Source organism: Coregonus clupeaformis, chromosome 18, assembly GCF_020615455.1.
Source record: "Coregonus clupeaformis isolate EN_2021a chromosome 18, ASM2061545v1, whole genome shotgun sequence".
NCBI classification, from domain to species: domain Eukaryota; kingdom Metazoa; phylum Chordata; class Actinopteri; order Salmoniformes; family Salmonidae; genus Coregonus; species Coregonus clupeaformis.
Genome location: NC_059209.1, coordinates 22,505,615 through 22,532,841, shown reverse-complemented (window position 1 = coordinate 22,532,841; position 27,227 = coordinate 22,505,615). Strand labels below are relative to the sequence as shown.

Below are 27,227 nucleotides of genomic sequence, written 5' to 3'. Positions count from 1 at the left end.
ACCGATTTAAACTCCTACCATATCTTCCCACTAAACTTTAAAATGTCTTTCCTCACTGTTCTCTCTCTGTCTTACTACTAACTTTGAAACTTAGCTTACTGTCTCAGAGTTCCTTCAACCCTAATCTACTCCTAACTTCTTTTAATCTAATCTTTTCTCTCATAACATTTACAACTTTTCCCCCTGATTTTCACACAATCCCTTACCACCAAATGTTTAGAATATGTGATTGGGAAAGTTCCCCACCTGCTTCTGACTCATTACACACAGACTTGGCAAACGTCTAAACACCTTTTAGCCTAGCCTGAAATCCCTTAGTGTAAGAATGTAACCCAGAATAATAGTCACCCCCTTTTAACTTTATTTTCCCAGACAGATCGTCTAATAGACAGTCGTCTAGTGTACATTTTATTGTACAATTCAATTCAAACCATGCATCTCTTCCCAACACTGCCATAACAGCATCTTCTAATATTAGTACCTTAAGAGTAAGTAACTGTTTTACTACCTCAAATCCCTATCCTAATTAGTTATCAATTAGTGAGATGTTTAACCTCTTTAGGCTGAACACAGATAAGTTTTTACACTATTCACCATTATTTTTCATAGTCCTCTGGTCGGTGGTTTCAACTGTTAGCTATTTTCTCTTCTTCTCTAATCAATTCTCTCAGCGAACATAACCCCTTCGTCTCTTCTAGGCACTAACAGGTGATCTTGAATTGCCCCTGTATCTTCCTTAAAAATGTTCTCTGTTCTTCCTCCTCCTCCAATTCTGTGTCTGTCCAGAAACTGACGATCGATATGGAACATCTGGTCCCCCCTTGGCTGGTACAATTGCCTTTGATATTGTTCAGTTGAAGCTGTAACAGTGATTGTTGATTTGGTTCACCCTGATTCTTCATCACACCAGCTTCTCTTCTCCACCAGTTGTATGATTGACTTCTCAGAGTTTCTTCGTCCTGTTCTTTGTTGTTGACATATCAGGATTCTTCAAAAGCTTATATTTTAAGTTCTGTCCTCGAAATATCGTCTTCCATCATCTTCTTACTTTTCTTCCGCATCTTTGCCTCAATGTATTCTTCTTCTCCTCCAATTCTTGGAATTAAAAATGTTCTCCGCAGGTTTTCTCCTTGTCTCTTCTGTATCTTCAGCGTCTCGAGCTGTTCCTCTAGCTCCCTTACCTCTCCCAAAGTCGTCTCTTCCTCCAGGCCTGATACGCCTCGGTCTATATCTCCTATTTCTTCTTTGCCAGTCATTGTAGGATAAAATCCTCTTGAACATAAAGCACCCTTAATCTCCAAATCTTCATCGCTTTCTTCATCAGAACTCGAATCTCTTGTCTCCTTCTTCGTTTCTCTCTTGCCAACTTCCTTCTGATCACAGAGTCATATCCACCCATGCATAACCTCTTCATCATCACTCATCTTCATCATCACTCATCTTCTTTAACTTCCCAGACATCTCGGTTTTTCTTCCTTCTGGAGTTTTGGATTCATCTTTATCGTTGTTTCTGCTTGTATTCGTCTTCATCTCTGATGCCATAATCACCCTCCTAGATGATCACTGAAAGCTTCCTTCTCGTAAGGTGGGTGTCTTTTAGCTGAATCCGTATGTGAGAAAGGTGTACTAACTTCTGCCATTAGTTTCTCCTAACACATCAACCCTTTTATATTCCTTTATTGTGAACTATCTTATTTTAGACTGTATAGCCTAAGGCTTCCCCCCTTAAATTATTAATATCAAATAAAATCAAATATGAATATTAAAAAATTCAATTAACTGCCTTATTCAAAAACCCTTTAATTAAAAATAAAAACAAATTAAAACCTCAATCAAAAATTAGGAATAATTTAAAACCAATTTTTTATTCCTATATTCTATGTCACCAATTTATCAATGAGTGTTGGCTATCTTACCACAACCCATCAACTGCAAGTAAATGCAAGTTAGTCATCTTCAGACTAAAATACCCATAAACAAAGCCTTCTAACCTTACAACCCTTCAATACTCCAATTCCCATCAAACCCCAGTGATACACAGAGCCTCCAAAATGCAATTTTTAATGAAATAGTATTTGCCAAGCCTATGTAAAATTGTCATAACATCACATATCTTGTTAGGATGATTTTGTGTACTAGCCTGATCTGATCCTCTCGTCTGCCTCGTCACACCTTGTCACGTGACGCACACGTCAGCCCCCTCTCTCTCTCTCTCCTCTCGTTCCATGTTCCTCTCATATTTAAAAAAAAACATAGAAACAGACAAGATTTCAACAGTTACTGCAATCACTGAGTATTTCCAACCATTCAATATTCGTTCGTTCTACATTATTCACTCTAAGACTAAACTCAGAACTAAATAGATCGCTCAACAACATTTTTATTTTTATTCGTTATTTAATTATTTAATTCAATTTATTATACTTCGCCAACATATATTTAATGTATAAATTCAATAGGTTACAAAACAAGTTTCATCTTTAACCAATCGCAGTTTAAACTAGAATCATCGTGCTAAAATTTCTCCTCTGTCTGTCTATTTTCCTTGCCGGGTAACGCCAAATGGGACCTATGACCTGTACCCCACCATTTTGTTTTGTAGGCTTAGCTCACCCTCATTTCGTAGTTTTTAGCCCCGTAAAATCAACACGTGTCCTAATCTCGTGTCATAAACTCCCCTTTCTGTAGTGTAGTGTCGCAAAATTAAACGCATGCGCACATCCATTCAAGCCCATGCTTACCACATAATAGAACGCCCGCGTTCTACCTCAGTTTCTCTATTTTACACTTATAACCAGACAATAACACATAACATAACTCACATTTGCATAGAACTTTCAGTTCCACCTACATACAAACAAGTTTAAGAGGCTTGAATCCATCGCAGTGGACCTCCAAGGTTGAAGTTATCATGTAGCACGCAACACATTTAGCATTTAGCAATTAGCATTAGCCTTTAGCTAACTGCGGCCTACAACATGTAACAAACCCAGCATTGCGTCTTTAATTGATTACTGTTTCGTTTGCCCTAAATTTATTCTGCCGTGGGTATGGCTATTTCAGTGAGCGATCCCCCCCAATGCAACTATCCCGTCGAACAGAAGTTGAGTAAGCCATCCCCAAGAAATGTCCCACCAACCCCAGTCCCAGACTGACCTGGAAACTCCTAATGCATTTCCAGGATTTTGGCCCACCCTGCGGTCGCCCCGTGTGTCACGAGGGCTTATCTAAACCTGCAATGCTCTAAAGAATGCGCATATCTGAATTTACCAACCATTGTCACCCGTTACCAATGAAATATAACCTTATCATTGCCCATAGTTACCAATGAAATATAAATGTCTCCTACCGTTTTCCTAAATTTGTCATTGCCCATAGTTACCAATGAAATATAAATTTATGCTCTAAATCCTCATTGCCATCCGTTACCAATGAAATATAACCTTATCATTCTAAATTATCATTGTCTATAGTTACCAATGAAATAACATTTTAGCAGACTCCAGTCGACCAGCAACAACGCCACCGAGGCCAGGTCGAAATGGAACATCTCTTCAGTGTACACAAGTCATATCCAATCTAACAAACTCCGAAGCGGTAAGAACACTCACCCTTTTTTTTCGGCCATGCCTCAGAGAGAGTTAGCCTGGCGGTTGACTGAAACACAGAGGAGACGCAAGCCCAGCCCCACGTTGGGCGCCATTATGTCGTATATGATGAATGGTGGTCATTATTGCTGTCAACAAAAGGAGTCCGCTCATACTGAACATTGATCATAAGGTTTATTCAGATCACAAGCTTCAGCATGGGTGACAGACTCGCGAGGTCTGGAGAGCAGTGTCCTCCCATTCTAGGGTCTGCTCTGACGTCTCATCGTTTAACCCCCCTTTATATAGCCTTCCAAGAGTTGAATGACTCCCTCTACTGTTCAATCCCCGTATCTTACAACCCACTTCCTGTCTGTCATATGTGGCGTCACGCTAAAACCTTCCTTCTTGATACCAAAAATCAACCTTCTTTCAGTTCCATTTAAACAACATTTAACACCATCATATTGTCAATACACTACATTATCTATCCTGGTTGTTAGCTAGGTAGTCTTGTTAGCTAGCTAGCTTGTTATCTATCCTGGTTGTTAGCTAGGTAGTCTTGTTAGCTAGCTAGCTTGTTATCTATCCTGGTTGTTAGCTTCCATAACTGATATATAATTATAAGGGACATTTCATGTTTTGTGGATAATATTACAATTTACAGTGGGTAAGCTCCATTCCTGACAGGCTGATCAGATTCAATTTCAGCTTCAGTGGCTGATACAGTTGAAGTTGGAAGTTTACATACACTTAGGTTGGAGTCATTAAAACTTGTTTTTCAACAACTACACACATGTCTTGTTAACAAACTATAGTTTTGGCAAGTCGGTTAGGACATCTACTTTGTGAATAACACAAGTCATTTTTGGAAGAGGAAAGTAGAATGGGGAAAAAGTAAGGACAGCCGTCCCATATAGATTGAAAAATAGTTGGGAAGAGATTTTTGACGTACCGATCCCATGGCATAGTGTTTATGAACTGATACGCAAAACGACATCGGATTCAAAACTTAGAATTTTTAAATTTAAATTATTAGATAAAATTATTGCTACCAATAGAATGTTATTTATATGGGGGAAACGATCTTCCCAGCTTTGCAGATATTGCTGCGAAGAGACAGAATCATTAGATCATTTGTTTTGGTACTGTCCATTTGTAGCTTGTTTTTGGACACAGGTCCAGGAATGACTAAAGGATTGCAATATCTACCTGGAGCTAACCCTGCAGATAACATTACTGGGTGATCTGAGAGCTTTTGTGAAAGAGCACAGTTAGAAAGATATGGCATATAGAAGCAAACCGGATGGACATCATGAAAATTATCAGAGAGGTTGAGGGTAGAGGAAGTTCAGGAGTAAAAACAAACAAAATATAATTATTGTAAAATTGACTGTGTCCATAAAATGTATATAGTATGTATATGGAGTGTATAATCCAGGAGTGAGTGTATAATCACTCCTGGATTGCGTCCTACCTGACCGGTCGCTCCTACCAAGTGGCGTGGCGAGAAGCTGTCTCCGCACCACGTGCTCTCACCACTGGTGTCCCCCAGGGCTCAGTTCTAGGCCCTCTCCTATTCTCCCTATACACCAAGTCACTTGGCTCTGTCATATCCTCACATGGCCTCTCCTATCATTGCTACGCTGACGATACACAACTAATCTTCTCCTTTCCCCCTTCTGATAACCAGGTGGCGAATCGCATCTCTGCATGTCTGGCAGACATATCAGTATGGATGACGGATCACCACCTCAAGCTGAACTCCTGGCAAGACGGAGCTGCTCTTCCTCCCGGGGAAGGACTGCCCGTTCCATGATCTCGCCATCACGGTTGACAACTCCGTTGTGTCCTCCTCCCAGAGTGCGAAGAGCCTTGGCGTGACCCTGGACAACACCCTGTCGTTCTCCGCTAACATCAAGGCGGTGACCCGATCCTGCAGGTTCATGCTCTACAACATTCGGAGAGTACGACCCTGCCTTACACAGGAAGCGGCACAGGTCCTAATCCAGGCACTTGTCATCTCCCGTCTGGATTACTGCAACTCGCTGTTGGCTGGCCTCCCCTGCCTGTGCCATTAAACCCCTACAACTCATCCAGAATGCCGCAGCCCGTCTGGTGTTCAACCTTCCCAAGTTCTCTCACGTCACCCCCCCTCCTCCGCACACTCCACTGGCTTCCAGTTGAAGCTCGCATCCGTTACAAGACCATGGTGCTTGCCTATGGAGCAGTGAGGGGAACGGCACCTCCGTACCTTCAGGCTCTGATCAGTCCCTACACCCAAACGAGGGCATTGCGTTCATCCACCTCTGGCCTGCTGGCTCCCCTTCCTCTGCGGAAGCATAGTTCCCGCTCAGCCCAGTCAAAACTGTTCGCTGCTCTGGCACCCCAATGGTGGAAAAGCTCCCTCACGACGCCAGGACAGCGGAGTCACTCACCACCTTCCGGAGACATTTGAAACCCCACCTCTTTAAGGAATACCTGGGATAGGATAAAGTAATCCTTCTACCCCCCCCCCCCCAAAAAAAAAAAAAAAAAAAAAAAAGAAAGAAAAGTGTAAAGTGGTTTTCCCACTGGCTATAGGGTGAATGCACCAATTTGTAAGTCGCTCTGGATAAGAGCGTCTGCTAAATGACGTAAATGTGCCCTTGAGCAAGGCACTTAACCCTAATTGCTCCTGTAAGTCGCTCTGGATAAGAGCGTCTGCTAAATGACTAAAATGTAAATGTAAAAATGTAATGTATAAGCTGGAAGTAGAGGCCTAAGCATTGTTGTTCACTAGTTTACTCCAATTAGGGAAGGGGTGGTGGGGTTGGAAAGTAATGAAGGGAAATATATATATATTTTTAAAGGATATGTATATGTATGTATGTATGTATGTATGTGTATGTATGTATGTATGTATGTATGTATGTATGTACAGTGGGGAAAAATAGTATTTAGTCAGCCACCAATTGTGCAAGTTCTCCCACTTAAAAAGATGAGAGTGGCCTGTAATTTTCATCATAGGTACACGTCAACTATGACAGACAAATTGAGAAAAAAAAATCCAGAAAATCACATTGTAGGATTTTTAATGAATTTATTTGCAAATTATGGTGGAAAATAAGTATTTGGTCACCTACAAACAAGCAAGATTTCTGGCTCTCACAGACCTGTAACTTCTTCTTTAAGAGGCTCCTCTGTCCTCCACTCGTTACCTGTATTTATGGCACCTGTTTGAACTTGTTATCAGTATAAAAGACACCTGTCCACAACCTCAAACAGTCACACTCCAAACTCCACTATGGCCAAGACCAAAGAGCTGTCAAAGGACACCAGAAACAAAATTGTAGACCTGCACCATGCTGGGAAGACTGAATCTGCAATAGGTAAGCAGCTTGGTTTGAGGAAATCAACTGTGGGAGCAATTATTAGGAAATGGAAGACATACAAGACCACTGATAATCTCCCTTGTTCTGGGGCTCCACGCAAGATCTCACCCCGTGGGGTCAAAATGATCACAAGAACGGTGAGCAAAAATCCCAGAACATCACAGGGGGACCTAGTGAATGACCTGCAGAGAGCTGGGACCAAAGTAACAAAGCCTACCATCAGTAACACACTACGCCGCCAAGGACTCAAATCCTGCAGTGCCAGACGTGTCCCCCTGCTTAAGCCAGTACATGTCCAGGCCCGTCTGAAGTTTGCTAGAGTGCATTTGGATGATCCAGAAGAGGATTGGGAGAATGTCATATGGTCAGATTAAACCAAAATATAACTTTTTGGTAAAAACTCAACTCGTCGTGTTTGGAGGACAAAGAATGCTGAGTTGCATCCAAAGAACACCATACCTACTGTGAATCATGGGGGTGGAAACATCATGCTTTGGGGCTGTTTTTCTGCAAAGGGACCAGGACGACTGATCCGTGTAAAGGAAAGAATGAATGGGGCCATGTATCGTGAGATTTTGAGTGAAAACCTCCTTCCATCAGCAAGGGCATTGAAGATGAAACGTGGCTGGGTCTTTCAGCATGACAATGATCCCAAACACACCGCCCGGGCAACGAAGGAGTGGCTTCGTAAGAAGCATTTCAAGGTCCTGGAGTGGCCTAGCCAGTCTCCAGATCTCAACCCCATAGAAAATCTTTGGAGGGAGTTGAAAGTCCGTGTTGCCCAGCGACAGCCCCAAAACATCACTGCTCTAGAGGAGATCTGCATGGAGGAATGGGCCAAAATACCAGCAACAGTGTGTGAAAACCTTGTGAAGACTTACAGAAAACGTTTGACCTGTGTCATTGCCAACAAAGGGTATATAACAAAGTATTGAGAAACTTTTGTTATTGACCAAATACTTATTTTCCACCATAATTTGCAAATAAATTCATTAAAAATCCTACAATGTGATTTTCTGGATTATTTTTTCTCATTTTGTCTGTCATAATTGACGTGTACCTATGATGAAAATTACAGGCCTCTCTCATCTTTTTAAGTGGGAGAACATGCACAATTGGTGGCTGACTAAATAATTTTCTTCCCCACTGTATGTATATATGTGTATATATATATTTGCGAGAAAAAAAAACATATGGGGGATTGGAAGTGATGCAGACAATTACATTGATGGAAGTTACAATCTATCTGCAATATTAAAGCTGATCAACCCCCTAAAAAAAAAGAATAATAATATTAATAATTGTTAAGGGCTCCATACAGTCAACGGATCCGTAACGAGTTTTAATGACTCCAACCGAAGTGTATGTAAACTTCTGACTTCAACTGTACATAATGGACTGACTGCTAATCTGCCTGCAAGGAGCTGTACCTATGAAAACCTACAAGGCAGAATCCTGACTTATCAGCCTCTGAGGCTGCTATTGAATCTGATCAAGCTCTGAGGCTGGAATTGAATCTAAACAGCCTGTCAGGAATGGAGCTCACCCACTCTGTAAATTGAAATATTATCCATAAAACATGAAGTGTCCCTCACAATTATACACATATCAGTTATGCAAGCTAACAACCAGCACAGATAACAAGCTAGCTAGCTAGCTAATAAGACTACCTAGCTAGCACTCTCTCGCTCACAAGACTAGGTAAATTAGCTAGTTAGATTGGCTGTGGTCTTGGTGGTGGCACACAGCCTGGGTGACAGGGCTGCCTGTCAGGCATCATTCAGGACTGAAATGCCCCATGAGGGCTTAGATGTTCCACAAGCTTTTATCTCAAGGTAAGGGACATTGAGCTTGCTAACATTCTAACTTATAAACTGATAATGAGCTCCAAAACAAATGAAAGCATTATGTTAGCATGAAATGTATCATCGCTTAGTGTAGCAATCAATAAAAACGTATGCGCTGATCCACTTTGGGCTCTACCGACTCAGCCATAATAGTATTGTCAATCCATCATCAATACGTCCACTCTCCTATTTATAGAGTTTATCTTGTGATCGTGACAAAACAACTTTTGTTATGTCATGATCATTAGATAAATAAGTTGTGATCTCAACATAATTGTGGAATTTATTTATTCATTCATGTCCTTTCTGGACTTCCGTATGTTACACTGTAATTACACATGTAATTACACTGTAATAAGGACCCCTTAAAATGAAGTGTTACCGACCTTTGTTGTGTATTTAAATGGTTGATAGTGCAGTGATAAAACAGTTAGGTGACAACTAAACCCAAAATTTGACATAGATTGTCCATTGGAATTTGGTTGTTTTTTAGATGGTTGAAAGCATAGTGATAACACATTGGGAATTCAACAAACTTTTGGCTGTCTTTTTGAGGTTGGAGTATCATTGATTAACGTAACACCCAAATATTACCAAATTGTCAACGCTGAAATGACGTGGTGTGCCCAGTGGGTTGTGTGTGTTTCTGCTGAGTTTGGCTCAGGTAGTATTCCCCTCACTTACCCATGTTTTCCTATCACCTATTTCCTTTCCTCTTCAGTGGGAGCCTGTCCAGTTCTTCAACAACAAGATTATCTGTGACCTAGTGGAGGAGAAACACAGGGGCATCATCTCAGTGCTGGTGAGGACACACAAACAGCACCCTATTCCCTATCTAGTGCACTACTTTTGATCAGGGCCCATAGGGCTCTGGTCAAAAGAAGTGCACTACATACGGAATAGGGTGCCATTTTGGACGCCCATAAGACTGAACCCATACAGTAACATGATGCATCCTATTGGTCTGGTCTTGGAAAGGACATAGACAAATGAAATGGTGAGCAGTGATAATCTTGGTGCTTTCTTAGGATGAAGAGTGCCTGAGGCCTGGAGAGGCCACTGACCTCACGTTTCTGGAGAGGCTTGAGGAAAGATTAAACAGTCACCCTCATTTCGTCACGTGAGTGCAGCTACCTCCCCTCCCTCCCGGCCCCACATTCCTGCATACGTACATGTTGACCACACACTACCCTTCTCAAGGATATACAATGGTGTAACTTTGTCACTTAAGTCAACCTCCTTTATCACTTAAGCCCAAAGCCTTAAACATTCTGCTGATAGACCTGTTGTCATTGTCCCACCCTGTAAGTCGACACAATAAGAAGGCTTAGGCTCTGTCCTTAATTTCCTCTCACTCTTCATCCCTATCTCTCTCTATCCCGTTGACTGCAGGCACAAGCTGGCTGACAAGAAGACGCGAAAGACGCTGGAGAGGGGCGACTTCCGCCTTCTGCATTACGCTGGGGAGGTCACCTACTGCGTTGTGGGTAAGGGAAACCATGGTCTCAGGCCCAGTGGTGGCATTCCTCTGCTCCTCAATGTCCCTACATGTCCTACTACTAGATCTCACTGCCACTCTCACGTGTCCCTTCTCACTCAGGACACTCTCTCACATGTTGTTATTGTTGTTATTTGTGTCATCCCAGGGTTCCTCAACAAAAACAATGACCTGTTATACAGAAACATCAAAGATGTGAGTCTGCAGGTTTCTACTCATGTATTATGTGAGACGGGGAAGAGAGGAAGGGACTCTTTTCAATTGGTTCCTTAATTATTTATTCTCCTGTAGACTTACTGTAAATAATAGAGGAGGGGAATGCAGTGAATATGGCCAATGGGTCTTGAGTATACACTTTGATGGGTGGTGTGTGTGAGTATGTGTTTGTGTGTGTGTGTGTGTGTGTGTGTGTGTAGTTACCCCATAGAGGTCCTATTAAATTACTAGAGGGGCTATGTCATAAACCCTCAAAGTTCCAGAATGGGGTGAAAATGACAGCCATATTGGTCAGGGAGAAATCCAAACTAGTCTAATTGGAATAAATGGCAGTAGAGGCATAATCCTGATTTTACTTATGCAGGAAAATGAAAGTAAGGCATGTGATAATATGTAATATAATTATTGTCAAACTAAAATATTGTAATATAATTATAAATACAGTTTATATGGGTATTATACACATTTACTGTATAAATAGCCTCTAAAATATATGTAAACACACCATAAATGTCTACATTTTTGCTATTTTATTATACAATATCAGTACTTGTTGCATTTACAACTTGTCTAAGTCCTATCATCAACTGATTTCAGCTGAGGATTGACTGCATTGTTTGAATGGAATGTTGGCATATTGGCAGTTAATTTGAAAAATGTATGGAATCATTCCTCTAAAACTGGCTAGCTAACATACATACAGTGCAGATCAATTCTTCAAATTCATTATTTTACACAATATCTTATCACAGCACTGGCACCTCTTTGACCAAAATGGCTGACCTTTATCCAATCAAAAGAAGGTTCATGTCCATTCTAGTATTTTAATTCCTAATTCAATGGTTTAACCCCCTCCCCTCCACCCCCCTTTCCCTACCCACAGGTGATGCAGCAATCTAAAAATACCATAGTCAGAGAGTGCTTTGCATCAAAGGAGTCGGATAGCAGGCGGCGACCAGAGACGGTGAGAGCTCACCAAGATTTTCCCCCACCTCTTTCTCATCTGTCCCCCTGAAGTCACGATTACATTGTTTCTTTCCTTGTACATTGCCTCAATAGTATAACATATTATATATAGTATGGCTGTATGGGGACGCACAGTTTTCAGAATGACCAACAACTGAGAAAAGCAATGGATTGCTCTGTGTTTAAATTGGATTATTTATTGTCCCCTTGAAACAACACAAAATTGTAAAAGCAGTCTGCTGCGACTGACACTGATCTGAGTCCTGCTTTTCTGTAGTTTGCCAGACAGTTTAAAGCTGGAATCTGTAGCGGTGAAACTGCCACATCCGTTTGCGACATTTGAACAACAAAGATGTTACTTCAAACAACGAACACCGTTTTTTTCCCCCCTCAGACAAAATTGCACATCATTGCACATGCGAAAGAACAGCAGAGTATGTACTACGGTCCTTTTTTTTACAACGATGCAGGATGCTCCTCTGCGCTGTTTCAAAAGCAAAAAAATAACAAGTGCGGCTGAAGCGACCAGTGGCGCTGTTTCACCTTATGCGGATCTCAGCTTTAAGAGCAGTCTGCTGGGACTCAACAACTGATCTGAGGCCTGTTTCTCTGTAGGTTGCCAGCCAGTTTAAGAGCAGTCTGCTGGGACTGACACTGATCTGAGGCCTGCTTCTCTGTGGGTTGCCAGACAGTTTAGGTAAGAGCAGTCAGCTGGGACTGACACTGATTCCAGGCCTGTTTCTCTGTAGGTTGCTAGCCAGTTTAAGAGCAGTCTGCTGGGACTGACAGACATCCTCATGTCTAAGGAGCCCTGGTATGTGCGCTGCCTCAAATCCAACGAGTCCAAACAGCCAGGTGAGAGACCCTCTGACCTCAACAACATGCACCATATCATCACCAGCTGGTGGCACTTCCAAACTGCAAAACTGCACCTGTCAACTGTGTTTATGAAGCAATTTCTCTTTAATTATTTCTCTTTTTCCCTCTGTCTTTCTCTCCTCCCTCTTTTGTGCGCACACACACACACACACACACACACACACAACAGGGCGGTTTGACGACGTGCTGGTTCGGCACCAAGTAAAGTACCTGGGGCTGATGGAACACCTTAGGGTCAGACGGGCAGGTTTTGCATACCGATGCCGCTACGAGGTTTTTCTGCAGAGGTAGGCCAACGGAACTTATTGCTTTAGCAGACCACATTGATTAATTTGTAGAGGGAGGAATTTCAGCTGATGATTTTGCCTTCACATGAGCTGTTGGTATGACCCTGCCCTTTTACAGTTAAATAAATTGCACACCATCCCCCCTCATAGAATTAACTCAAAGTAAATCAGATGTTCAACATTTTGATGCCATATTTATAATTATATAAAATATATGCAACAAATATTCCTCCAACAGATTTCTGTGCCAATGCACCACAAAACCAATGAACAAAGCATACTGACTTTGGGCACTTCAATATCATGGTTTGCATTAACACCACAATAAATAGACTATGTCAATCTAGACCAACAGAAAATACATCCCTCCCTACCATGTAGGACTACCCAGTATCGAATGTCATTAAACGTTTTGGTGTTTTGTAACAGATGTCTCATTCCATTCATCAAATGGCTGCTGCACAGTTTGGATTGATTGATTGATTTTATTTGTCAGTAAAAAAATTAAAGACATACAGTGAGGGAAAAAAGTATATGATCCCTTGCTGATTTTGTACGTTTGCCCACTGACAAAGAAATGATCAGTCTATCATTTTAATGGTAGGTTTATTTGAACAGTGAGAGACAGAATAACAACAAAAAAATCCAGAAAAACGCATGTCAAAAATTTTATAAATTGATTTGCATTTTAATGAGGGAAATAAGTATTTGACCCCCTCTCAATCAGAAAGATTTCTGGCTCCCAGGTGTCTTTTATACAGGTAACGAGCAGAGATTAGGAGCACACTCTTAAAGGGAGTGCTCCTAATCTCAGTTTGTTACCTGTATAAAAGACACCTGTCCACAGAAGCAATCAATCAATCATATTCCAAACTCTCCACCATAGCCAAGACCAAAGAGCTCTCCAAGGATGTCAGGGACAAGATTGTAGACCTACACAAGGCTGGAATGGGCTACAAGACCTTCGCCAAGCAGCTTGGTGAGAAGGTGACAACAGTTGGTGCGATTATTCGCAAATGGAAGAAACACAAAAGAACTGTCAATCTCCCTCGGCCTGGGGCTCCATGCAAGATCTCACCTCGTGGAGTTGCAATGATCATGAGAACGGTGAGGAATCAGCCCAGAACTACACGGGAGGATCTTGTCAATGATCTCAAGGCAGCTGGGACCATAGTCAGCAAGAAAACAATTGGTAACACACTACGCCGTGAAGGACTGAAATCCTGCAGCTCCCGCAAGGTCCCCCTGCTTAAGAAAGCACATATACAGGCCCGTCTGAAGTTTGCCAATGAACATCTGAATGATTCAGAGGAGAACTGGGTGAAAGTGTTGTGGTCATATGAGACCAAAATCGAGCTCTTTGGCATCAACTCAACTCGCCGTGTTTGGAGGAGGAGAAATGCTGCCTATGACCCCAAGAACATCATCCCCACTGTCAAACATGGACGTAGAAACATTATGCTTTGGGGGTGTTTTTCTGCTAAGGGGACAGGACAACTTCACCGCATCAAAGGGACGATGGACGGGGCCATGTACCGTCAAATCTTGGGTGAGAACCTCCTTCCCTCAGCCAGGGCATTGAAAATGGGTCGTGGATGTGTATTCCAGCATGACAATGACCCAAAACACACTGCCAAGGCAACAAAGGAGTGGCTCAAGAAGAAGCACATTAAGGTCCTGGAGTGGCCTAGCCAGTCTCCAGACCTTAATCCCATAGAAAATCTGTGGAGGGAGCTGAAGGTTCGAGTTGCCAAACATCAGCCTCGAAACCTTAATGACTTGGAGAAGATCTGCAAAGAGGAGTGGGACAAAATCCCTCCTGAGATGTGTGCAAACCTGGTGGCCAACTACAAGAAACATATGACCTCTGTGATTGCCAACAAGGGTTTTGCCACCAAGTACTAAGTCAAGTTTTGCAGAGGGGTCAAACACTTATTTCCCTCATTAAAATGCAAATCAATTTATAACATTTCTGACATGCGTTTTTCTGGATTTTTTTGTTGTTATTCTGTCTCTCACTGTTCAAATAAACATACCATTAAAATTATAGACTGATCATGTATTTGGCAGTGGGCAAACATACAAAATCAGCAGGGGATCAAATACTTTTTTCCCTCACTGTATACAGTTGAAGTCGGAAGTTTACATACACTTAGGTTGGAGTCATTAAAACTCGTTTTTCAACCACTCCACAAATGTCTTGTTAACAAACTATAGTTTTGGCAAGTCGGTTAGGACATCTACTATGTGCATGACACAAGTAAGGGTACCACGTTCATTTGTACAAACAATAGTATGCAAGTATAAACACCATGGGACCACGCAGCCGTCATACCGCTCAGGAAGGAGACGCGTTCTGTCTCCTAGAGATGAACGTACTTTGGTGCGAAAAGTGCAAATCAATCCCAGAACAACAGCAAAGGGCCTTGTGAAGATGCTGGAGGAAACAGGTACAAAAGTATCTATATCCAAAGTAAAACGAGTCCTATATATCGACATAACCTGAAAGGCCGCTCGGCAAGGAAGAAGCCACTGCTCCAAAACCGCCATAAAAAAGCCAGACTATGGTTTGCAACTGCACAAGTGGACAAAGATCGTACTTTTTGGAGAAATGTCCTCTGGTCTGATGAAACAAAAATAGAACTGTTTGGCCAAAATGACCATCGTTATATTTGGAGGAAAAAGGGGGTTGCTTGCAAGCCGAAAAACACCATCCCAACCGTGAAGCACGGGGGTGGCAGCATCATGCTGTGGGGGTGCTTTGCTGCAGGAGGGACTGGTGCACTTCACAAAATAGATGGCATCATGAGGAAGGAAAATTATTTGGATATATTGAAGCAACATGTCAAGACATCAGTCAGGAAGTTAAAGCTTGGTTGCAAATAGGTCTTCCAAAAGGACAATGACCCCAAGCATACTTCCAAAGTTGTGACAAAATGGCTTAAGGACAACAAAGTGAAGTTATTGGAGTGGCCATCACAAAGCCCTGACCTCAATCCTATAGAACATTTGTAGGCAGAACTGAAAAAGCGTGTGCGAGCAAGGAGACCTACAAACCTGACTCAGTTACACCAGCTCTGTCAGGAGGAATGGGCCAAAATTCACCCAACTTATTGTGGGAAGCTTGTGGAAGGCTTCCCGAAACGTTTGACTCAAGTTAAACAATTTAAAGGCAAATGCTACCAAATACTAATTGAGTGTATGTAAACTTCTGACCCGCTGGGAATGTGATGAAAGTAGTAAAAGTTGAAATAAATAATTCTCTCTACTATTATTCTGACATTTCACATTCTTAAAATAAAGTGGTGATCCTAACTGACCTAAGACAGGGATTCTTTTTAGGATTAAATGTCAGAAATTGTGAAAAACAGAGTTGAAATCTATTTGGCTAAGGTGTATGTAAACTTCCGACTTCAACTGTATATCCAATGTCGTAGAAAATTGCACCAGGGACACCTGAAGTCAATATTAAATGTATCATTCTTTATTAACAGCAAGCTGGAGAGGTCACAGTCAAATTTAGATGCATAAAGTACCGGTCTGAAGTGAGCTGTCGGGGCAGTCCTGTTAGATCTCTTATGTACTGCTTACAAAGACAAGTTCATAGCGTTGGTTCCTGCATGTATCTGGCACCGTCTCCTATCTTAACTTCTAGAACATATTCTGTGCATTTTGCCAGATGGTCCTAAGGAGGGGGTCATGACACCCCCCCTCATATCTTTACCAAGCACAGGCAGGAACCAATGATTATTTATGACATGAAAGACAAGATTAACATTTTCAAGGCTGTCTCTTCACACGATAACATTTCCTTCACATTCCCTCCTCTTATCACTCTTGTGATAATAATCGTTACATTTTAATGAGCTACACACTTTCAAACCCTTCATTCTAGGTTATACAATCTAATTAGTATGGTAATACTATCATCATAATAAAGGTTAAACTTATATTAACTGGAGTGAATTGATCAATACATAATATAGAATAATACAGAATACATACACATCATGTTAATAACACAATTAGGCAAACTAAGCAGAAAACACATGCTGCAGCCCATTTGGCAAATTGGGATCCCCAACTTCCAAACAGGGATTCCAACCAAGTTGCAAGCGTCCACTCTGGTTGTGGGGAATTATTCTTAGCAACAGTGGCAATGTATTCGGCGAGATCAGTCATATTAGAAAGAGTGATCTGGGACAAAAGTACAACATTTATCGCCAATGATTGCACGAGTGCCCCCTTGTCTTGCCAAAAGATAGTCAAGAGCCTCTGTTCTGCAGAGCCAATTTACCCTCCATACCCAGGGAAAAACACACCAAAGAACCTGGAGGCAGGTGCCTGAGTGTGAGTGATGTCAGCTAGAGACCTCTTATCTCTCCTCATTCCAGGAGGTTTGTAGTCTCTTAAACAGAGCCTTCAGATCTTCTCATTGTTTGGAACAATTCTCATAGCTGTCACCAGAAACCCAACTGTGCAAGCATTTGATCCATTAAGATTCATAGTACATTGTTGGTCATAGTCTTAAAAGGCATTTTTCCTGCCAATGCTACAGTAAAGTTCACCACCTTAACTTCTGGGCCACTACAGGCCTGTGTTGGTCCCTTTGGCTCAGGACTCCTTCTACGATTACCATCTTCTGGGCCACTATTCTGGGCCTGTATTGGTCCCTTTGGCTCAGGACTTATCTCACCCTTATAGAAACATTCTGTCTCAGAGACAGGCCCCCCTTGTACTTTGCCTCCGGCCACAAATACATTTGCACATCAATCATTCCATCTAACCCATAACACATTAATTGCTCCACATATATAGTTATAAAACATGCTCAAATTAATTAGTCAGTTACAAAAAAAAATGTCTGTTTCTAACAATCCTTCATCTGAAACAATGATTAGTCACATGTTCCACACCACCTAGAAACCATATTGACTTTCACAGGGAAGAGAGAGAACACCTGTTATGACAGTTTAACACCAACCTTGATAAGAATGAGAAGGTTAGCCCAAGCTACAATCTAGTGGCTCTCCTCACATTTTAGGGGCATCGCTCTGTCTCTAGAAGCCTCGCTTTTCCAAATCATGATTAGAACTGTTGATCAATTATCCAACCCAAATTTAGAATGACAGTCCTTAGTGTTTCATATTGGTTCTATCACTTGAATTTCAGACCTTCAACATAGCACACACCGACACTGGCAGAATGTACATTTACATTGACATGCAGTATATTCATCTTGTATTTCTAGCATGAACTTTTCTCATCACGGCCCCCATTTGTGGTAATGACAGATTGATATCTCAGTGCATTCTTTGTCTAAATTACTATAAAAGTTGCATTGTGCAGACCTCCACAATCAACCTGATACCCCAAATAAACAATTTTGGACAAGCCTAAATCAATTACGGGCATGGTTGACCACCCCGCTCCTTCACGGCACTCATTCTTCTGGCGTTTCTTCATTTTCTTCTTCAGCTAGCTTTACAGTTTGTCCTCCAAATGGCACACATGTTCAAAGTGGATGGCCCTTGATAATGTCCCGATTTCAATATCTGGGGAATAATCTGATTTTCCCAAGCGGATGAATCTCTCACCTGAGCCGCCACCATCCTTTAGGTCCATTATGTCTTGGCCATTTTCCTACCAGTGCACCAGCAGCATGAGAGAAGTTTGAACGGGATCTCTCTCCATGCTCACTCCACGTGGACTCATGTCGCACTCCTGAAAGAAATGGCATGAGAGAAAAGGCAGCTGATAGCTTCGACTGGATGCTGTACACAGGTTGCTGGCTCGGACTCAGGTTTCAGGTAGAAGTTGTGAAGGACCATAGTGAACGCCATTGTCGTCATTACTTCAGCCGGTTAGAGGAGGTGAGGCTCACACTGTTCTTGGTCAAATTATCCCTTCCATGCATCCAGATACCATCTGTGGTCACCTTCACCATAACCTTGAGAGAGAGAGGACTGACCAGAAAAACAGTTTAGTTTAGAGCATTTCTGATTCAGGAAATCCAGAAAAATGATTTACTGTATGACAAATTATTACTACTACCAATATTTTTAATACAAATGTCTAAAACAAATGTCAAAGAGAATAACAACACACAGTTGAAACCATTTTTGCAAATTGGCTTATACTCACCTATCATCTTGGCGATCTCACCGCAGAGTTACAGGGTCAGGGAGTCAGAGGACTAATCCTTAGGGAGAAATCCCGACCATCCAGCAGACTCAATCTGGTGAGATTTGTATTGAAGCAAGACAAAAACAAAACAACAACAGCAATACACTTCCTTTTATAGGCAGGCATGTGAACAAAAACAATTTGCATATTTACCAAAGGGCCCCAGGGGACCGGTAATTCCCTCTTTGGACACATGACTCACATGACTTCATGCGTCCCAAAAAAAACACAAAAACACTGCCGGTTAAATCAAAAATCAAAAATCAAATTAGAATTACAACCCTTGATAAAATAATTGTATTCCATAAGATAATTCAAGGAATAGTAAAATAGACTAGCGACAGGTTTCCCTCATTCAGGGGCAGCATTCTCTCTCTCTCTCTCCCGTGGTCCAAATCACACATAGGACTGTTGATAAATTATAAACTTCTTCCTAACTATCAGTGTTTACATATTACATTTAATTCGCACCCAATGTCTCTAGCCTTTCTAGTGAGGGTGATCAGGCCTCACCAGAAAGTCAGAACAGAGGTAATTCAAACCCATTTAAGTGAGTGTCTCTTTCCCTTTTCTTCCCCTTTACCTCAGACTCATTATTTAAAGATATTTCAAATATTTCAAACATTTTGTGTACCAGGTTTACATTGGATTTTTCAGTACATTTCTTATTAAGATAATTTACATGTGTGCAACCAAAACTCAGACAATAGATACTTCAGAAAATTTCATTTGTGTAGCCTTTTAAGGTGCATCCTTTCTAACCTATGAAAAACCCACTAAAACTAAAATAAAAAGACCCCAAACAATAAATCAAACACAGTATTAACACCACTAACAAATATTCAGGTGGGTTGAGTGTGGGTGTTGGCGTGTGGTAACACGTAGGTATAAAAACAAACAAAATGGCCAGCCCTTACTTTATTTGGGAGCTCCCTTAACAGCCGGATCCAGGTACCTTTATACTGTATAGTACACAGTCTCAATAACTGCTCTCCTAAGGCACCTGCCTAATGAAGCCTTTCAAAAGGAGAGATACAGAATCATTGGTAAACTTAGTCAGTCCTAAGAATTCTTAATCTTAATCGAGTTTACTGCATTTAGGGCAGGAAGTCTTGATAAAACCATGCGTATACAGAATTATACTTCAGACACATCAGATGATACAGTGTCCCGTCAAGCGGAATAGGCACCTTCTAAAGTAAACAATCCCAAAGCCCCTTTCTTGTAATATTATCATTTTTACCTGTTGCATTGACATATGTCCCTGTGACATCAATTAGTCAAAATATGAAACCTGTTGTTTAACAAATCTGCTAGGTACTTCAAAAAGTTGGTGCTAGCTTATCAGCTCAATATTCGGTACTAAAAACATTTACTTGGATCTACTTAAATTCTGGAAACAGTTCCACGTAATGGAACCAGATTATTGTTTTAGATGACATTAACTTCTTACTTAAATCACTGGTGCTACCCAAACTATAGAATTGAGTAATAATAATTGGAAATTGTCAAAAACGTCTCTCATTTTCAACATAGCCTACTACATGATGAGATTATTACGGACAGAAATTATTTATATTTATCAAACGGCAGCCAAACATCAATCATCAGCCGCGTCCTCAGAGCATGCGCAGACCAGCTGGCTGGAGTGTTTACGGACATATTTAATCTCTATGTAACGTGTACGCTGGGAGTCGGGAAGCAAGTACAGGGAGTGAATTTAATAATAAATAATACATAGAACAAAATAAGAAACACGAGTAGGGTACAGACATGAAACACTAAAACAGAATCAATAACGCCTAGGGAAGGAAGCAATGGGAGTGACATATATAGGGAAGGTAATCAGGAAGGTGATGGAGTCCAGGTGAGTCTGATGAGACCAGCGGGACGGTCCCGAAGACCAGGGGCGGATAGGTTGCTTCTTCTGAGTCCTGGGGGCCGATCGCTTCTGCAGAGGCGCGGGAACCTGTCGAGCCAGCTGAGGAGCCGCAGGACAACGCCAACCAGAGAGACGGTCCCGAGGACCAGAACAGTCACTTCTCCTGAAACCCAGGGAACGGTCGCTTCTGCTGAGGCATGGGAGCCTGACGAACCGGCCGAAGCATGGGAGCCTGACGAGCCGGCCGAGGCATGGGAGCCTGACGAGCCGGCCGAGGCATGGGAGCCTGACGAGCCGGCCGAGGCATTGGGAGCCTGACGAGCCGGCCGAGGCATGGAAGCCTGACGAGCCGGCCGAGGCATGGGAGCCTGACGAGCCGGCTGAGGCATGGTAGCCTGACAAGCCGGCTGAGGCATGGGAGCCTGATGAGCCAACCGAGGCTTGTGAACCTCTCGAGCCAGCTGAGGTATGGGAGCCTGACGTGTTAGCTGAGGCATCCCCGGTAGCTTCGGCCACGGACGCTTGATGAGACAACTGAGGCTTGAGAACCTGTCGAGCCAGCTGAGGCATGGAAGCCTGACGAGCCAGCTGAGGCATCCCCGGTTGCTTCGGCAGCAGCACCCGGACCCGACGTCACCAACAAAAACAAAACAACTCCCTGATGCTTCCCTTTGGTGAGGTGTTATTCTGTTACGTGTACGCTGGGAGTCGGGAAGCAAATACAGGGAGTGAATTTAATAATAAATAATACATAGAACAAAACAAGAAACACGAGTAGCGTACAGACATGAAACAGAATCAATAATGCCTAGGGAAAGAACCAAAGGGAGTGACATATATAGGGAAGGTAATCAGGTAGGTGATGGAGTCAAGGTGAGTCTGACGAGGTGCAGGTGCGCGTAACGATGGTGACAGGTGTGCGTAATAATCAGCAGACTGGCGACCTTGAGTGCCAGAGGGGGAGTATAAGTGACAGCCGCAGGACGACGCCGACCAGAGGGACGGTCCCGAGGACCAGGGGCGGATAGGTCGCTTCTCATGAGACCTGGGGGCCGATCGCTTCTGCTGAGGCGCGGGAACCTGTCGAGCCAGCTGAGGAGCTGCAGGACGACGCCGACCAGAGGGACGGTCCCGAGGACCAGGGGTGGAACAGTCGCTTCTCCTGAAACCCGGGGACCGGTCGCATCTGCTGAGGCATGGGAGCCTGACGAGCCGGCTGAGGCTTGTGAACCTCTTGAGCCAGCTGAGGCATGGGATCCTCCATGGTAGAGCACGGCGCTTGTAACGCCAAGGTAGTGGGTTCGATCCCCGGGACCACCCATACACAAAAAAAAAATGTATGCGCGCATGACTGTAAGTCGCTTTGGATAAAAGCGTCTGCTAAATGGCATATTATTATTATTATTATATATCCTGACGAGCTAGCTGAGGCATCCCCGGTTGCTTCGGCAGCGGCACCCAGACCCGACGTCACCAACAAAAATAAAAAACTCCCTGATGCTTCCCTTTGGTGAGACGTAATTCTGAAACACGAGTAGCGTACAGACAACAGAATCAATAACACCTAGGGAAGGTACCAAAGGGAGTGATACAGTTGAAGTCGGACGTTTACATACACCTTAGCCAAATACATTTAAACTCAGTTTTTCACAATTCCTGACATTTAAAAACAATTCCCTGGCTTAGGTCAGTTAGGATACAGTATATATATTTATACTCTGGACTCCGACATTGCTCGTCCTAATATTTATATATTTCTTAATTCCATTCTTTTACTTTTAGATTTGTGTGTATTGTTGTGTATTGGTAGATAATACTGCACTGTTAGGAACACAAGCATTTCGCTACACCCGCAATAACATCTGCTAAACATGTGTATGTGACCAATAAAATTTGATTTGATTCATGTCACCTGAACCCTCGATATTTTTTGAAAGGAGCATCAAGCTCATCACCGTGCACTTTCACCACCCTGTGAAGTTCATCATAACTTAATTAATCTGTAGCCTAATAAACTGCATGCTTTCCAATGATGTCGTGACATGTTTTATCCTACATGTACACTCTTAGAAAAAAGGGTTTCAAAAGGGTTATACGGCTGTCCCCATAGGAGAACCCTTTTTGGTTCCTGAGAGCACACTTTTTGGTTTCACGTAGAACACTTTTGGGTTCCATGTAGCACCCTCTGTGGAAAAGGTCCTACATGGAACTCAAAATTGTTCTAGCTGGAACCAAAAAGGGTTCTTCAAAGGGTTATCCTATGGGGACAGCCAACGAACCCTTTTAAGTTCAAGATAGCACCTTTTTTTCCTAAGAGTGTACTTTACTCGCATAAAAAGGTTGGATGGAAACCTGGTTAATGTGAAGCCATTTTGAGGATGCTGGAATTATATTTTGGACAAATGTGTGCATGCCTATGGCAGACTTTTGAAGTAACCTAATGTCACGCCCTGACTCAGGGGACTCTTATATGTTGAGTCAGGGGGTGAATATTCTATGTTAGTAGTTCTATGTTTTCATTCTAGGTTTGTATGTCTATGTTTGGCCGGGTGTGATTCCCAATCAGAGACAGCTGTCGCTCGTTGTCTCTGATTGGGGATCATACTTAGGCAGCCTATTGGCACTCATTAGTTGTGGGATCTTGTTCCGTGTTTAGGCTAGTTTTGTGTTCAGCCTTTGGACTTCACGTTTGGTTTGTTTTGTCGTGTGTTTATTCAGTTTAAATAAACATGTATGCATATCACGCTGCGCCTTGGTCTGACCCGTCCTTGAACGAACGTGACACCTAATCCCTAATCAGATTAAAACATTGTGACTGGTTATGTTTATGCCACATTAAAAGGTAATACATTAAAAAAGTTAAATGCTAAATATTTAGGCTATATTAAAGCGTTAGGCTATTCCTCGCGCACCTAGAACCTATGTGACCACATTATTATAGGACGACATGGGAGAATGATGATCTGCAACAGACAGTGCATCAGTATCAGAATTAAAAATACAGCCAGACTGGCCTGTTACTGTGCCTTTCTAGGATTCACAACTGATCCAAATGGAATGAAACATTCAAATCACAGGGCTTTTGTGCCTTTAGTCAAATTATATTTTCACTGCAGCTTAGAGTAGAATTTTGTACTCACTTGAAAACAATAATGCAATTATTCATTGCATTGTGGTGTTGTAGGCTAGTCTAGGGTAGGATAATTGTATTGTCCCTAAAGAAGATCAACAGGGGAGCTTTCTGAGCTGCGTGTCTCATGTCTTCACTGTTATTTCATGCGCAATAATGCAGCTGGCCTCTACGCTGCCTATCAGCTATTTCTATTTGTTAATGCTTTAATATGTGGTATGATTGCTCGTTAGCCTATTGCATATCTTGATAAACGATCCACCTACAACTACATACAGTGAGGGAAAAAAGTATTTGTTCCCCTGCTGATTTTGTACGTTTGCCCACTGACAAAGAAATGATCAGTCTATAATTTTAATGGTAGGTTTATTTGAACAGTGAGAGACAGAATAACAACAAAAAAATCCAGAAAAACGCATGTCAAAAATTGTATAAATTGATTTGCATTTTAATGAGGGAAATAAGTATTTGACCCCCTCTCAATCAGAAAGATTTCTGGCTCCCAGGTGTCTTTTATACAGGTAACGAGCTGAGATTAGGAGCACACTCTCGCCAAGCAGCTTGGTGAGAAGGTGACAACAGTTGGTGCGATTATTCGCAAATGGAAGAAACACAAAAGAACTGTCAATCTCCCTCGGCCTGGGGCTCCATGCAAGATCTCACCTCGTGGAGTTGCAATGATCATGAGAACGGTGAGGAATCAGCCCAGAATTACACGGGAGGATCTTGTCAATGATCTCAAGGCAGCTGGGACCATAGTCACCAAGAAAACAATTGGTAACACACTACGCCATGAAGGACTGAAATCCTGCAGCGCCCGCAAGGTCCCCCTGCTCAAGAAAGCACATATACAGGCCCGTTTGAAGTTTGCCTGTATATGTGGGTGAAAGTGTTGTGGTCAGATGAGACCAAATTCGAGCTCTTTGGCATCAACTCAACTCGCCATGTTTGGAGGAGGAGGAATGCTGTCTATGACCCCAAGAACACCATCCCCACGTCAAACATGGAGGTGGAAACATTATGCTTTGGGGGTGTTTTTCTGTTAAGGGGACAGGACAACTTCACTGCATCAAAGGGACGATGGACGGGGCCATGTACCGTCAAATCTTGGGTGAGAACCTCCTTCCCTCTGCCAGGGCATTGAAAATGGGTCGTGGATGGGTATTCCAGCATGACAATGACCCAAAACACATGGCCAAGGCAATAAAGGAGTGGCTCAAGAAGAAGCACATTAAGGTCCTGGAGTGGCCTAGCCAGTCTCCAGACCTTAATCCCATAGAAAATCTGTGGAGGGAGCTGAAGGTTCGAGTTGCCAAACGTCAGCCTCGAAACCTTAATGACTTGGAGAAGATCTGCAAAGAGGAGTGGAACAAAATCCCTCCTGAGATGTGTGCAAACCTGGTGGCCAACTACAAGAAACGTCTGACCTCTGTGATTGCCAACAAGGGTTTTGCCACCAAGTACTAAGTCATGTTTTGCAGAGGGGTCAAATACTTATTTCCCTCATTAAAATGCAAATCAATTTATAACATTTTTGACATGCGTTTTTCTGGATTCTTTGTTTGTTATTCTGTCTCTCACTGTTCAAATAAACCTACCATTAAAATTATAGACTGATCATGTCTTTGTCAGTGGGCAAATTTACAAAATCAGCAGGGGATCAAATACTTTTTTCCCTCACTGTATGTCACTATGACAGTTAGACTGGTAGACTATACTGACCTGTGGTATAGTAAAAAATAGCGTGAAGAAAAGTGTAGTGCATAAAGGAAGTACCAAAACACCTTGATATAGTGGAGGCACATGCAAGCAGATAAGGAAATGTGACTATATGGAAGAAATTATAAATTAAGAAATTATATAGTAAAACCTGCAAAAGAGTGAATGCAAACCAGGGAAAAAACGCACTACCCTCCCCTGTGCCCAATAAAAAAACCACATAACTCTCCCCAAAGTAATAAAAAAAAGTTTGACAACTCTCCCCTATTTTTAACATTTCTATCTGTCCATTATTATTTCTTTTTTATTGTGTCCCCTTGGGGGAAATGTGTCTTGTGTCTCAACACAAACAAGCTCATGTATTACATTCAGTGCAGTACAAAATACTGTAGAGCATTAGGCCTACATCCATCTAGGATAATGAGGTGATGTGTGATCCACCTCCAGATACAAGCCCTTATGCCCAGCCACCTGGCCCTATTGGAGAGGAGTGGCTGCAGAAGGAGTGGAAGTGCTGGTGCAGCACCTAGGTTATCTGCCAGATGAGTACAAAATGGGCAGGTGAGAGCAGCTCACCATTGTGGGCAACTCATTTCTCCTTGACTAAATTGGTTTCATACAAACCTCTGTTAACTTTCCATTTCACTGTAGAACCAAGATATTTATCCGCCACCCCAGGACACTTTTTGCCACAGAGGATGCCTTCGAGGTCTGCAAACATGAACTTGGTAAGGACAGGAAAGCTAAGATAAATCAAGAGGTTTTAATTATTTGCATAGAGATTTCAATATTACTCATTGATATTACAGCATCAAGGATTCAGGCCCAGTACAAGGGATACTGGCAAAAAGGACAATTCAGAAGACAGAAAGAAGCCGGTAAGTGACTGCTAAGCTACATCATGTGGTCCTCTGTAGCCATTGTTGGGGAAGCTACTCTGAAAATATAGTTACCAAGCTACCAATTACTTCACACTAGAAGAAGTTAAGCTACACTAAACCTACCCTTAAAGGGCAATTCCGCCACTTTTCAACCTCATATTCATCATCTCCAGCACCAAACCAGTGTCTACATATGTGAAAACAGTGCATTTCTATGATCTGTGGTAAAAAAAATATATATATAAGAAGAAAGGATTAAAAGTAAAAAACTGTGATTTTCAAAAGCTGCAATGAATTTCAAGCCAACGGGAGGGTATTTTCTTGCTCCTCACATCACTGCAATCTCATAGTGTTTTAAAATAACGGTTTTTAAAATGTTTTATCTTTAATGATGTCATTGGGTAGAACTTTTAACCGTTTTCAAATATGTTGATACTGGTATTGTGCTGAAGATAATGAATATTAGGTTGAAAAGTGGTGGAGTTGCCCTTTAAGAAAAATATAGTTTACTTAACTAAAGTTACTTTGAAAAAGTTGTTCACTACATTTAATTATCATATGTAAATCTGAAATGTCATAGACTACAAATTGCAAGAACAGATCAATTTAGGTTCATATGTTAACATAATGTGTAATTTAGCCTATTAAACACATAAAACGATGTTTCAAGTGAGAATAAGGCATGTCTGATACCGATAAAGAAAGGAAATTATTTCCTCCTTCATCCATATTTTATTTTTTACAAAAATGTTGTTGGGGGGGGGAGTAGTGTGTA

General features: G+C 42.0%; 1 protein-coding gene across 1 annotated transcript in view; it reads left to right on the top strand.

Moving 5' to 3' along the window:
- Positions 1 to 27,227, top strand: part of LOC121550748 (unconventional myosin-Ih-like) — a 72,864-nt gene that overhangs the window by 27,085 nt on the left and 18,552 nt on the right. Inside the window, exons 13-22 of the mRNA XM_045227056.1 lie at positions 9,530 to 9,610; positions 9,837 to 9,928; positions 10,201 to 10,295; positions 10,455 to 10,501; positions 11,406 to 11,486; positions 12,238 to 12,343; positions 12,537 to 12,654; positions 26,019 to 26,132; positions 26,223 to 26,299; positions 26,381 to 26,449. Of these exons, the coding sequence (XP_045082991.1) occupies positions 9,530 to 9,610; positions 9,837 to 9,928; positions 10,201 to 10,295; positions 10,455 to 10,501; positions 11,406 to 11,486; positions 12,238 to 12,343; positions 12,537 to 12,654; positions 26,019 to 26,132; positions 26,223 to 26,299; positions 26,381 to 26,449 (880 nt within the window). The remainder of the gene's footprint in view (positions 1 to 9,529; positions 9,611 to 9,836; positions 9,929 to 10,200; positions 10,296 to 10,454; positions 10,502 to 11,405; positions 11,487 to 12,237; positions 12,344 to 12,536; positions 12,655 to 26,018; positions 26,133 to 26,222; positions 26,300 to 26,380; positions 26,450 to 27,227) is intronic.